This window comes from Vulpes lagopus, chromosome 4 (assembly GCF_018345385.1).
Source record: "Vulpes lagopus strain Blue_001 chromosome 4, ASM1834538v1, whole genome shotgun sequence".
In the NCBI taxonomy this organism is placed as follows: Eukaryota; Metazoa; Chordata; class Mammalia; order Carnivora; family Canidae; genus Vulpes; species Vulpes lagopus.
In genome coordinates, this window is record NC_054827.1 from 47,445,075 (window position 1) to 47,459,631 (window position 14,557).

Here is a 14,557-nt window from a genome sequence, read left to right on the forward strand (position 1 = left end):
CCTCCTCCCCTCCTCCAGCCCTATTCCCTCCATCTCAATCCCTGGGGACTCCTTTCAAGAGATGCACTGGCTCTGGCTGTTCTCCTAAGGGTGCCTCGCCTCACCTGCAGGTTGGAAATCCCCACAGCAGTGATGACCCCAAACATCACCAGGAACATGCCTCCGATCACAGGGGTGGGGATGGTGGCAAAGGCAGCCCCAATCTTCCCAAATACGCCCATCAGGAGCAGCAAGCAGCCAGCAGCGACCATCACCATCCTGCTCCCCACCTGCAGTGCTCAGGGGGATGAGGGATGAGGAGCTTAGCACCAGCCAGGCCTCTTCCTTGTTCCACAAACAACACTCCAAGGGGCCTTGTAAGAGCAGTAAAAGTGACCCCAAAATGCACCCCCTCTGCTCCCACATGGGGCTTGGGAAAGGATGAGGGTGTAACCATGTGTCCTGGCCTTGGCCCCATCTCTTCACTCACAGCTCTATCCCTACCTTAGACTCCAGACTCAAATGTTCCTTCTCTAAGAAGCCTTTCCAGGGTGGCAAGAAGTCTTTCTTAGGAGGCAGTGGCCCAATGCTTAAGAATAGGCATTTGAGGGCTGACCCCAGCTCTGACTCTAACTAGCTGTATGACTTTGGGCACGTTACTTAACCTCACCAAATATCAGCCTCCAAATTTGCCAAATGGAATTAATAATACTTCACAAACTCATTTTACAAGGCCAGCATTACCTTGATACCAAAGCCAGACAAGGACATTATAAGAAATGAAACTACAGACCAATGTCCCTGATGAATACAGAAGTTAAAAGTAAAATATTAGGAAACCAAATTCAGCAGCACATCAGAAAGATCATACACCGTGACCAGGTGGGATTTATCCCTGGGACAAGGAAGCTTCAACATATACAAATAAGTGTGGTATATCACATAGATAAAATGAAAGATTAAAAACCACACAATCATCTCAATAGATGATGAAAAAGCATTAGACAAAATACAACATCTTTTCATAATAAAAACTCTCAACAAATCAGGCATAGGAGGAGCATACTTCAACACAGTGAAGGCCATATATGACAGCAGAGATGATATGATCTTATATAGAAAACCCTAAAGACTCACCCAAGAAGCTATTGGACTCAATCAGTGGACCAGTAAAGTCACAGAATAGAAAAATCAACACATTGAATTCAGTTGCATTTCTATAAACTAACAACAAAATATCTGAAAAATACAAAAAGAAAACAATCCATTCACAATATCATCAAAAACAATGAAAAATTTAAGAATGAATTTAAATTCATTCAAAGAAATTGAAGAGGACACTTTTCATTTGTCCTGAAAAGATATCATGTGGGAAGCCTGGGTGGCTCAGGGATTGAGCATCTGCCTTCGGTCCAGGGCGTGATCCTGGAGTCCCTGGATCGAGCCCCACATCGGGCTCCCTGCATGGAGCCTGCTTCTCCCTCTGCCTGTGTCTCTGCCTCTCTCTGTGTGTCTCTCATGAATAAAAGTAAAAAGTAAAAAGAAAAAGAAAAAGAAAATAAAAGATATCATGTGTTCGTGGATAAGATTTAATGTTGTTGAAATGTCCATACTACCTAAAGCCATCCATAGATTCAATGCAATCCCTAACAAAATTCCAATGGCATTTTCTACAGAAATAGAAAAAAACCCTAAAATTTGTGTGTAAATACAAAAGACCCCAAATAGCCAAAGCAATGCCGAGAAAGAAGAGTAAAACTGAAGCCATCACACTTCTTGATTTTAAATGATACTACAAAGCTCTGGTAATTAAAAAGGTATGGTTCTGTCATAAAAGTAGACACACAGACCAATAGAACAGAATTGAGAGCCCAAAAATGAACCCATGTCAATTAACATTTGACAGGGAAGCCAAGCATATTCGACGGGGCAAAGAATAGTCTCCTCAGTAAATGGGGTTGGGAAGCCCAGAGAACCACATACAGAAGAACGAAATTGAACCTCTACCTTTCACCACTCAAAAATTTAACTCAATATGGATTAAAGACTTAAATGTAAGACCTGAAACCATGAAGTCCTAGAAGAACACATGGTGGTTGAGGGGGAATGCTGGGGTGGCTCAGTGGCTGAGTGTCTGCTTTTGGCTCAGGGCATGACCCTGGGGTCCTGGGATCAAGTCCCACATTGGGGTGATTTTAAAAAGATTTTAAAATTCTTTAAAAAAAGAAAGAAAGAAAGAAAACATAGGGGGAAAACCCTTGACATTGGTCTTCGCAGTTTTTTTGGACATGACACCAAAAGTATAAACAATAAAAGCCAAAGTAAACAAATGAGACTACATCAAATTAAAAAGCTTCTATGGAGTAAAGGGAGACAACTGACAAAATACAAAGGATACAAAGGATAAAATATTTGCAAACCATCTATCTGACAAGAGGTTGATATCCAAAATGTATAAAGAATTTATGCAACTCAGATAACAGCAACAACAACAATAATGATCAAAAAATGGGCAGAGGAACTGGATAGATATTTCTCCAAAGAAGACATCCAGATGTCCAACAGACACATGAAAAGATATTCAACATCATTCAGCAGCAGCAAAATGCAAATCAAAACTACAATGAGATATCACATCCTGTCAGATTCAGTCATCATAAAAAAAAAAAAAACAAGTGTTAGTAGAGATGTGCAGAAAAGAGAATCTTTGTGTGCTGGTGATAGGAACGTCAATTGGCACAGCCACCGTGGAAAACAGCATAGCTTTTTCTAAAAAAATTAAAAATAGAATTACCATATGATCCAGCAGTTGCTCTTGTATTTATGCAAAGAAACCAAAACACTAACTTGGAAAGGTATCTGTAACCCATGTTCATTGCTGCATTATTTACAATAGCCAAGACATGGAAACAACCTAAATGATGGATGAGTGGATAAAGAAATCTGAGATACACACACACACACACACACACACACACACACACACACACAATGGAATGTTACTCAGCCATAAAAAATGAAATCTTTCCATTTGCAACAACATGGATAGAACTTGAAGACATTATGCTAAGTGAAATATGTCAGAGAAAGACAAATATCATATGGTACCTTCATGTGTGGAGTCTAAAAAAGCTAAAATCAGGGTACCTGGGTGGCTCAGTTGGTTAAGTGTCCAACTCTTGATTTTGGCTCAGGTCATGATCTCAGGGTCCTGAAATCGAGTCCCACATCAGGCTCCACGCTGGGCATGGAGTCTGCTTAAGATTCTCTCACTCCTTCTGCCCTCCTCAGCCCTGCTCACGCATGTGTGCTCTCTCTTACAGAAGTAAAATAAAATAGATTTTTTTAAAAAAGTAAAAAGCTAAATTCACAGAATTAGAGTAGAGTGGTGGTTACCAGAGTCCTCAGGGTGAAAAAAACGGGGAGATGTTCCTCAAAGAGTACAAACTGCAGTTAGAAGATGAGTAAGTTCTGGGGATCTACTGTACGATATTGTGATTATAGTTAACAATGTCGAATTACACACTTGAAACCAGCAGAGTAAGATCTTAAATGTTCTCACCGCAAAAAAACAGAAATGGTAATTATGTGGCATGATGGGAGTGTTAGCTCACGGTGATCATCACACTGCCAAATGGAAGTGAATCAAATAAACACACCGTACAGCTTAGGCCTACACAATGCTGTGTGTCAAGTATACCTTGGTAAAGCTGTGTGGGAGGAGATGGGAAGGAAAATCCGTGTGTCTGGAGTGTAGGCAGATGGAGACACACATGGAAGATGAAGAGCAAGCCAAGGGCCCCATCATAAAGGGCTTCAGGGGCCACAGAGAGGAGCTGGGATAAAATCCAAAGACAAGGCATTAAAAAAATGTGGTATTTTGTTTATATACAACAAATATGTGGAATGGAATATTTTTGGACTGTCTGGGGATGGTCCTGGACATTGTGCTAAGTGGGATAAACCAGCTGCAAAAAGACAAATACTGTATGACTGCACTTGTGTGAAGTACCCAGTGTAGTCAAATGAGAGGGAACAGACACTAGGATGCTGACTGGCAAGTGCTGGGGAGGGAGGGGAGTAAGGAATTGCTTAATTGGTATTAGGTTTCAGTTTTTATGTTGTGTGTCTTTAACCACAATTAAAAGTATTTTTTAAGATTTTTTAAAGATTTTATTTATTTTTTTAAGATTTTATTTATTTATTAATGAGAGATACAGAGAGAGAGGCAGAGAGAGAAACAGGCTCCACGCAGGGAGCCCAACATGGGACTCGATCCCAGGTCTCCAGGATCACACCCTGGGCTGAAGGTGGGCGTCAAACTGCTGAGCCACCCGGGTGTCCTAATTTATTTATTTATGAGAGGGCGGGGAGGAGAGAGAGAGAGCATGAGCATGGGGAGAGGCAAAGGGAGAGGGAGAAGCAGATGCCCCGCTGGGCAGGAACCCCAGGACCCTGAGATCATGACCTGAGCCCAAGGCAGATGCTTCACCGACCGAGCCCCCCAAGCGCCCAGAAGTACTTTTTAGGGTATTTTTAGGGGATCCCTGGGGGGCTCAGTAGTTTAACACCTGCCTTTGGCCTGGGGTGTGACCCTGGAGTCCCAGGATCGAGTCCCACATCGGGCTCCCTGATGGAGCCTGCTTCTCCCTCCTCCTGTGTCTCTGCCTCTCTCTCTCTCTCTCTCTCTCTCATAAATAAATAAATAAATCTTAAAAAAAATACTCTAGTGTCAACAACTGAAGTCCATTAATACCGCGGCAAAGTAGCAGAGTCCACCCTTGCTTATTTCCCTTTCCAGCCTAGGAGCTGATTTATTTAAACGTCTCCATGACAAGACACATGGTAAGAACTTATCACATCAAAATAAGGTTTTGGGGTTTGTTTACAATCCTCATAGGGAACAAGAAACAAAGGCCCCGATCCAAGCTAAAGGGAAACACAGCCCAGGCAACATGTTTATTTTAGCTCCCGAGACCCGGGTCCAGATCAAGGGAACAACACATCTGAGCCGTGTGAGGCCAGAAGTGCGTGTGGGTCTGTTGCAGCAATAGTAAGGGGCTAAGGGCTTGGTGACAGATGCGGGTGCCCGGCCCGAGGTCGGCGTCCGTGGCCTTACCCTGGTGATGCCCAGCGCCCCGATGTTCTCGCTGTAGGAGGTGGTGCCATTCCCGGTCCCCCAGGCCCCTGCCAGCAGACAGCCAAGGCCCTCGATGCCAATGCCACGGTTGACAGCGTGCCTCGGAGGTGGGGGGGCCCCCACCAGCCGGGCACAGGCGTAGTAGTCGCCTACTGACTCCACCATGGAGGAGATCACCCCTGCGATGATCCCAAAGACCCCAGCCAGGCTGATGGTGGGGACGCCCCACTGTCCTGAAAGAGCAGTGCAGAGGGAATGTTCATCCGGAAGCCACTGGGTTGCTGAACCCCAAATAATTCCTTTGCCGGAGGGGTCCTGGGAAGGCTTTAAAGACCAGGCACTGTGTCTCCCAATCCCACAAGCGTGCGGGGGCTGTGGCTTGGGCTCCAGCGCTGCCGTTCCCCCCTGAGGGCAAGTCAGGTCACACACCCGAGGTCACCGTTCGCAAGGACAGACGCCCCATGGAAGCAGAGATTCTTACCCAGGGTGGCACGAGCTCCCGGGCTGGGGGCCGGGCCAGCCCTGCCTGGACCCTGGTTATTAATCCACCCGAGGTGAGAAGCGCTGAGAAGGGCAAACAGCAGTGAGCCAAGAGCCAAGGAATGGCCTTGACCTCATCTGCCCAGAGGTGTTCTAATTCAGCCCGAAGCTCCCCTGGGTAGAATCGGCTAACCCAGGAAGGGTCCCCAGGAGACCCTTGGGTCTGGGGGTCTGGCTAGGAGGCTGAGACCTCTCTCATCTGCCCACTCTGGGGCCATCGGGGATGAGAGGGATGAGAGGAAGGTCCAGGACTGGGAGCCTGCGGGTCAATGCCCCCAGAGGATTCTTAGGACAACCCAAGGGTCTCCTCCTTCTCCCGGGGTGGGGGTGGGGGGCATGTGGACCCCCTAGGGCCTGCTTCTCCTTTTCAGGTCTTTGGGAGGAGATCCATCCCCTGGCCCTGTTCATTCAGTCCCCTGGACCCCACAGACAGTCCTGGAGAATACATGTCCCAGGCCAAAAAGGGCCCTGTCTTCTCATTACCTGGGTAAGGGAAGCGAAACCAGGGAGCCTGGCTCAGGACATTGCCTTTGGTGTCGGTGCGGCTCAGATGCCCATAGGCCGTGGGGGCAGTGGGAAGGGCGTTGGTGATTGTGAGCACGAAGCAGAGAAGCCACGAGAGGCAGAGCGCCAGCAGCACCTGCAGAGGGAACCCCTTCACTACCCGGCCTAGAGCCCCTGCTCCTGCCAACACCTCCCAGAGGTGCTGGGCCAGAGAAGGAGGTCAGGGAAGCTCCCAGAAATGAGGAAATGCTGGGCCACTGGCCCTTCCAAGGACAACAATCGGTGGCCCAATTAGCACATTGAAGAAATACAGACAATAAACTACGGAAAAACCTTGTGTTAAATAGAGGCAGAAAGGTCTAGCACAATAGGCACAGCCCGGGTCAGAAGGACTACTGTCTGTCTCCCTTTCCACCGTGCTGGTCATGTGACTTTGGGTCAAACTCCCCCAGCCTCAGTTTCCTCGTCTGTACAGTGGAATCACAATCACTGCTCTGATATTTAACCTCTGGCAGCAGAGCCCCAGAAAGGTATATTTTTCTCAATGTCCCCAAGTGATGCTTATGCACCCAGAATGGTTGAGCCACCGGCCTGCAGTGCGGGGAGAGGTCAGTGAAATGTGGAAGTATCTTTTTACAACGTGAAATGTAGTCCACAGTTAAATCCCACCTGAAAACACATTGTGTGGCTGGTAGCCACACGGACTTAACACCGTGATGCAAATCCAGCAGAGGAGCGTCTGAAAGTGAAGTACCAGCCTCATCGTGAGGGATCTGGATTGCCCACGAGCCCCCCGAGATCCAGATCTGCGCAACTTGGTCCTTAGCTTTGTATAATTAGCTGTGAGCCTTGCTATGGGGACGGCCCCAGTTGTGTGACAAGGCTGTCCCACACTGGTGCCCAGAGCAGCGACCTAGGGCAGTGACCTGCTCCGGGGAGAGAAGATCCGTGGAATGATGGGGACGGCCTGCCACCAGCAGCCAGGGAGCCTTCCCACGAGGCCTCCTCCCAGCCTCCTTCTACAGCGCATGAATGGAGGCCAGGAGGAGAGGCCCCTGCCCACGGGGAAGCACTGGCTCTGGAGAACCTTCTGGGAGTGCCAGAGGCTGCCCCTCACTCTCCAGGCGAGTCCACTAAGAATGGAAGAGGGCAGGGAGTGCTTCTTACCGGGAAGACCTGAAACAGGTGGAGTTTAGATGTATGACACTGCTTCCCTCCATAAACGGGCACAGGTATGCCGACGTTTTTTAGGTACTGAGAAAACAGCACGATGAGGAAGATGGTCCTGAAACAGAAACAAGCCACACCCAGCCTGGCAAGCTGGCGCTTGTCCTGAGCAAGTGTCCAGGAAGCCGAGCCCCCACACATCTCGGGGGACAGGCTGCAGGGGCCGCACCAGCAGAGTTCCCATGAGGCAGGCCCCATCCCTGAAAAGGTGGGCTGTTCCCTTTCAGAGCTGCTGGGGGCTGGAGAGAAATACAGGGAAGGGGACCATCATTCCCTGGGGTGGGGTTGGGGGGATGATTTTTTATTTTTTAATTTTCAAAATGCATTGTTTATTGGTAAGAAATAGACTTCTAAATAGATGCAAAAGCACACAGGTGTTTTGCTCAACTATGTGATTTTTGTCTCTGTTTAAAGAACTTTTCTCCATATATGTTTCAAGATGACTTAAACATCTTAAGGAAACTTAAATGCCCTGCGCTCGGCTGTTGTGGTCAGGACATCTCCCACCACTGAAATTAAAACGCTTGATTTCATTAAGAAAACAACAACAACAACAATATATTAGACCCATACTCATCAGAAATGCTCTGAGGCCAAAGCAAAAACCTTTCTAGAATGAAGGTATCTCTTACTAAAGTAATTCTCTTAGATTTTAAATGCAGTATTACTAGTTCCATAAATATTTAATGTTCTTAATCCAATAACAGTTTTTAGGGAAAAAACTATCCAATATACAAAAACTGAATACGTTCATTTTTTAAAAGGTAAGAGGAAGGTACCCCGAAAAGAGATGCCATCTCAATGGTGGAGATGCAATCAGAGCTGACTAGATTTGTAAGTGTAAATTTTTTTCCAGGGAAGAGAACCTCCACGGGCATCAGGGTCGGTCAAGGGGCAGGTCTCCCGTCTAACGGCCGCCTCAGACAGTCCCTTTTGGGAGGGACCACCATCCAAGAGGTTGGCCAGGATGGAAGAGAAGCTGCCCCATGGCGCAGCGGTTTAGCACTGCCTGCAGCCCAGGGTGTGATCCTGAAGACCCAGGATCAAGTCCCACATCAGGATCCTTGCGTGGAGCCTGCTTCTCCCTCTGCCTGTGTCTCTGCCTCTCTCTCTCTCTCTCTCTCTCTGTGTGTCTCTCTCATGAATAAATAAATAAAATCTTTAAAAATAAAATAAAATAAAAGTGGGCAACATGGCAGTGGTCCTGCAGGGGGAGTCAGTGAGGCCAGAGTCGGAGACTGTCTTCCGTCCCAGGTCATTCTGCACGTCCCTGTGGTCAGCCCCTCGCAGCAGCACGGATGAGCGTGCCCAGGGCCATCCCCAAGTCCCTTCAAAGCTCTGTGGAAATGCCCAAGGCCTCTTTTTCCCATAAAGAATTCCAGAGCCTCCCAGTTGGCTGTAATCAGCCCCCTGCCCCAAACATACACTTGAGCGTCCTCTGATTCTCATCACCGTCTCCTGGTGTCATAGCTCCTGGCACCAGGCTCAGCCCCCTCCTACACTGTGAGATCGCTGAGAGCTGGGGCCAGGGCCCTGCATCCCTTCCCGGGTGCGGGGGGTTAACAGCCATTAGCTCCACGGAACCTAGCAGGCGGCGGGCGGGCGACCAACAGTGGCATAGTCGGTGGGCTCTGCGCTGAGTTTTCTCACGCTCTGCCTGTGCTTAACTCCTGGGCTTTGAGGACTCCTAATGTACTCAGTAGCGGCGATAAGGAACCGCAGCCCTTCCATTGCTTGTCAAGGCGTCATAATGTTCACGAAAGTATCTGTAAGCCACACGAGCTAGCTAGAACCCTGAGCACGTTACTCTCGCTGAGTGATCTCCCTCCAGGAGGAACCCAGATGCTTCTCCGTCCTCAGAGTACTTACGTGGCAGCGACCCCCCAGTGGACCCCAGCACTGTCGCCCGCGGAATCAAAGAGAGGCAGGGCCACCAAGGTGATGGTCGGAGTGATGGTCAGGGGGCCGATGAAGCGCATGAGAAACCCAATGAGGCCAGAGAATCCCACCAGCATCTGGACACAGGAAGCGACCATGATGGAGCCCTGCAGCTGGGGAGGGAAGGAACAGCTCAGGCGCCTTGAGGCCGGCAGAGACCTGGGCCTCAGCCCAGCCAGCCCGCCTCTCTGCCTGCCCCGACGCACAACTCCACAGTGCGGAGCCAAAGCTAAACTCCAGGGGAACCGAGGCGAGGAGAGGCCTCCAGCTCTCCAGGGATTGCCAATTCCCTGGTGGACATTTGCACTTCATTTGAAGGTTTTCAGGAAATCGCCTTCCGAAGTGTGTATTGGTCATGGAGAGCATGAGGACGGCCACCATCACTCCGTAGCGGGTTAAATCTCTTGCTACTTCATATTGGTGTGCTCCCACTTTCTCTTGCAAGGGTTGGCATTTTTTTTTTTTTCTGTAAAGGACCAGATAGTGACTATTTCAGGCTTGATGGGCCATATGGGCTCTGTCGAAACTTTTCCAGACGAATGTGAACAAATGAGCCTAGCTGTGTTCCACCGAAATTTCATGTGTAGATACTGAAATGAGAATTTCACATAATTCTGACACATCGTGAGTAGTACTCTTCTTTTTCAACCATTTAAAATGGAAAATCATTCTTACCTTGTGAGCTATATCAAAACGAGCAGCAGGCCAGATCTGGTCCATGGACTATAGTTTGCCAACCCCTGATCCACTGGACCGATGCAATTTGCTTAACGTCTAACTTTTCCTCTTTTGGTTTGGATGTTATACATTCCGCTTTATCCTTCATAACTTTCTTTGTTTTAAAGTCTGCTCCCGGGATGCCTGGGTGGCTCAGTGGTTGAGTGCCTGCCTTCGGCTCAGGGCGTGATCCTAGAGTCCCGGGATCGAGTCCCCCCCATCGGGCTTCCTGCAGGGAGCCTGCTTCTCCCTCTGCCTGTGTCTCTGCCTCTCTCTGTGTCTCTCACGAAAAAATAAATAAAATCTTAAAAATAAATAAATAAGATCTGGTCTTTCTGAAAGTAATAGGGCAACTTCTACTTTGTTTTGATTAGTGTTAGCATGATATATTTTTTTGCCATCCATTTACTTTCGATCTCTACACGTCTATATATTTAAGGTAGGTTTCTTATAGATGACATATAGTTAGATTGCCTTCTCTGTCATTTAATTGGTACATTTAATCCACTGACATTCAAAGTGATTATTTTTTTAAGGATTTTATTTATTTATTCATAGAGACACACACACAGAGAGAGAGAGAGAGAGAGGCAGAGACACAGGCAGAGGGAGAAGCAGGCTCCATGCACGGAGACCTACGTGGGACTCGATCCTGGGTCTCCAGGATCACACCTCAGGCTGAAGGCGGAGCCAAACCGCTGTGCCACTGGGGCTGCCCTCAAAGTGATTATTGATACCACTTAGTGATAATTGGGTTGATACCAACTATGCCTATTACTGTTTTCTATTTGTTGACCTTGTTCTTTGTCCCTATTTGTCTTCCACTCTCGTTGTGGTTTTATTTTATTTATTCATGAGAGACAGAGAGAGAGAGGCAGAGACACAGGCAGAGGGAGAAGCAGGCTCCCTGCAGGGAGTCCGACGTGGGACTCAATCCCAGGACCCTGGGATCACGTCCTGAGCCACCCAGGTGTCTCTCTTTTTGTGGTTTTAATTGACTGTTTCATATGGTTCCATCGTTTTCCATTCTTGACATGTTTGTCTTTCTTTCTTTCTTCTTTCTTTCTCTCTTTCTTTCTTTCTTCTTTCTTTTTCTTTTACTTTCTTTTCTTTCACTTTTTTGAGTTGCCCTAGAGTTTACAACATACCAAGTCCACTTTCAAAGAACACTGTGCCAGTTCATGAGTAGGGTGAGTACCTTGTAGTAATAACGTAATCTTAATCCCTCCTTCTCATCCTTTATATCATTGCTTTATATGATCCTTTATATCATTTCACTTATATCTAAGGACATAATTGGTCCAAGGTGTTGAAAACTGAACTTGCCTTCCCTTCCTGGTTTTTTATTTTTTCTGCTACCACCATGTCCTTAAAATAGAACCACCGTTCACTTTCACTTCTCCATTACTTATAGCCTAGCAAGTAAAAACCTTCCTATTGGTCCTATATTTGTGTCACTTTTACTGGTGGCTAGTATAGTGACATACAGTTGGTGTGCTGGCCACCAGTGATTTCAATCCCTGACATGTATGTGGACAAATATAACTCAGATAAACACGGGGTATCTACCTTAAATTCCCATAGGCTGGCTTGGAGAAATCAACCAATCAATCTAATTAATGAAATGAAGTTGCAATTTGAAAGAACTTTCTCTTGCTTACAGCACTGGTGAAGAACATTGAGCCAGCAGGTGGAGCTCAACTATCATAGATAAGGCTCTGGGTTTGGCTCACTGTGTTGGACTCTTGGAGGCTAGGTGGGGAAAAATAGTGGAGACTATTGTCTTAGGGACAAAGGAATCCCTACCCTGGGCCCTGGGTCTCAGAGCAGGAGTTGGCAAACTTTTTCTGTAAAAAGCCAGATGGTAACTACTTTAGGTTTTGTGAGCTATGTGTGGTTTCTATCGCATATTCTTTTTAAGAACAGCCTTTGAAACTTAAAAACCATTCTTAGTTTGTGAGCAGTTAAAACAAACAAACAAACAAAAAACAGACCTCAGGCTGGATTTGATCCGTAGTTTTCATACTCCTGCTTTAAAAGGACTCCATATATCATAAACACAAAAATAAACAATAAAGGTATCAAAGAAAATATGGTGTCTCTGACATTTGGGATCCCATGTTTAATGCAGGTACAGCATGACCCATATCCCTAAACACCTCCCTCACTATTAATACTTGTTCAAGCCCTAGGGAAATTATTTTCCGTAACTCTTGCCCAGTGTCCTCAAAACACAAGGTAACTGGTTCTGAACACGGTGAAGGTTGGTGAGTTGTGCCATGGTATTGCTGGAGGCAGGTGCTTCATTAGGAAACAGGAAAGATTTGAGCCAAAATGCTTCGGTAGGGGAAGAGACAAACTAACTTATCAGATCTTTCTTCTTGGATAGTAGGAAAGCAAGAGATTCTTACAGAAGAAATTCCAGTGCTCAGCAGGTCTGCGTGGAAGGGAAATCCTGCTCTGGCATCTAGCAGAGCCAGGTAAAGAAACCCCACTTTTGTGTTTTGCTTGATTTTAATTTGGATTTATTTTTTTTTATTTTTACATTTTTTAATTTAAATTCAATTTGCCAACATATAATATATGTTGAGTACCCAGTGCTCATCCCATCAAGTGCCCTCCTTAGTGCCTGTCACCCAGTTATGCCATCCCCCCAACCACCTCCCCTTCTGCAACCCTTTGTATGTTTCCCAGAGTTACAAGTCTCTCATGGTTGGTCTCCCTCTCTAATTTTTCCCCACCCAGTTCCCCTCCTTTCCCTTATAATCCTGCTCACTATTTCTTATATTCCACATGAGTGAAACCATATGATGATTGTCCTTCTCCGATTGACTTATTTCACTCAGCATAATACCCTCCAGTTCCATCCACGTCGAAGCAAATGGTGGGTATTTGTCTTTTCTGATGTCTGAGAAAATTTGGATTTAATGAAGCCAAATATAGGTTCCCTGGGGGACAGCAGAAACAAACAAATAAACAAACACCCACAAGCCACATGTGTTCTGTGATTCATTCTGTTGATGGTATAGTGAAACTAGGCTTCCCTGAAGAAGTACAGCCTCATTTGGAGAAGGTGGTACAACACACAGCATCCCGAGATTGGCCACTCTACCTGGCAAAAATCCAGGGCCTGCCAGCTTGACAAGTGACATTCTTAGGAATGTCTTAGTCTAGAGCTATATGGTATTGTTCTTTAATGATTAAAGAGCCTGGTTAACAACAACAAAAAAAGAGCCTGGTTAACATGGGGTCCACTCTGAGACAAAAAGGAAGCAGATGGATCAGATTTCAGAAGTACACGCACTTTTGGCCTGTCCCAGCATGGGTATGTGTAAAAAGGCTGCTTTAGAAAAGGAAGAAGAACAGCAGAGGGTTGGGCTGAAACTCACAGGTCATGGCCTTTGCAGCCCGCTCCCTGATTTATGGGAAGCGAAGGTGGTAGAGTCTGTGCTGAATGAGGACCCACCCTGGTGGAAGCCGGTGCTCCTGCTCTGCTGAGGCTGTGCTCCGGAGCAGCTACTCCACCCCTTTCCCTTTGACAGACCATCACTAACTAGTCTGCACTGAATTAGACCACTAGTGAGTAGCACCCAGTAACTCCAGGATCAGAGACCCCAATCATGTTCTTGCGTGAGACCAGAAAGACATTCAAGTAAAGAAGGACAGATCAACAAAATCTGCTGATTAAAGGAAAGAATTGTAGTCAGGCAGAGAAAAGGCAGGGACACAGGAGGGGTTCATAGGATTCATGGGCAAGTGACAGTCCCCACCTCCCCTGGGCCAGACACTACCTCACAAGATGAGCTAACGCTGGCAACAAAGATTTGAGTTTCACCATGTGAGTCCCTAGATTCAGAAAGCAGTGGTTGGAGCTTGGCTAAAGGTGCTGCTTGCCCAACTGAGGGAGGTTGATGCTGGAAGAGCATATGACGCTTCCCCAGAGAAACCTTGATGGAAGAAGTAAAGCAGATCTAAATCCAGCCAATGGGCCGAGTCATGCGTGAGATGGCTGACTATGCACACATAAATGCCCGGGGTTACCCCCGTATAATTCCACGGGTCCTTGGGCGGTGGCCAATGATCAGCAGTTTGGTCTAGGAAGAGGATAATAGGGCTCTAATGAAATTTTGCCTTCTGTGGGACAGGAGTTTTTAGTTAAATCTCAAATAGTTGTGATTTGTGGCGATGCCCCTAAGTCTTAAAGAGAGGGAGCAAGTAGGACCTGAATGTAGTTACTAGGGTCCATGAGTTGATACCAGGCGGTGCGAGCTCACAGACAACATAATCCCCATCCTCATCTGGTCACTTATTTTGCCCTGGACGGTCCAGATTGCGCGATGCGCACATGTGCTTTTGGTGGGAGATACAAGGATATACGGCCCATCACAGGGGTGGCAGGCTGCCTATGCTGGACATTTCCCAGAGTCTGCAAGGATTTAATATTTTTAAAAACTAGAATGGACAGTGTTTCTGGTTTGAGCTTTGCCTAATCTGAAGTCCGGGCCCAGACTA

The 14,557-nt window shown here is 46.8% G+C and overlaps 1 protein-coding gene across 2 annotated transcripts in view; it reads right to left on the reverse strand.

The window, feature by feature from the left end:
- The window catches only part of LOC121489042 (solute carrier family 23 member 1-like), a 41,235-nt gene that overhangs the window by 2,765 nt on the left and 23,913 nt on the right, over positions 1-14,557 (reverse strand). For both annotated transcript variants that reach the window (XM_041751485.1, XM_041751484.1), the window contains exons 5-9: positions 9,260-9,441; positions 7,331-7,448; positions 6,143-6,299; positions 5,099-5,352; positions 105-269 (exon numbers count right to left, since the gene is read on the reverse strand). In XM_041751485.1, coding sequence (XP_041607419.1) covers positions 105-269; positions 5,099-5,352; positions 6,143-6,299; positions 7,331-7,448; positions 9,260-9,441 — 876 coding nt within the window. The remainder of the gene's footprint in view (positions 1-104; positions 270-5,098; positions 5,353-6,142; positions 6,300-7,330; positions 7,449-9,259; positions 9,442-14,557) is intronic.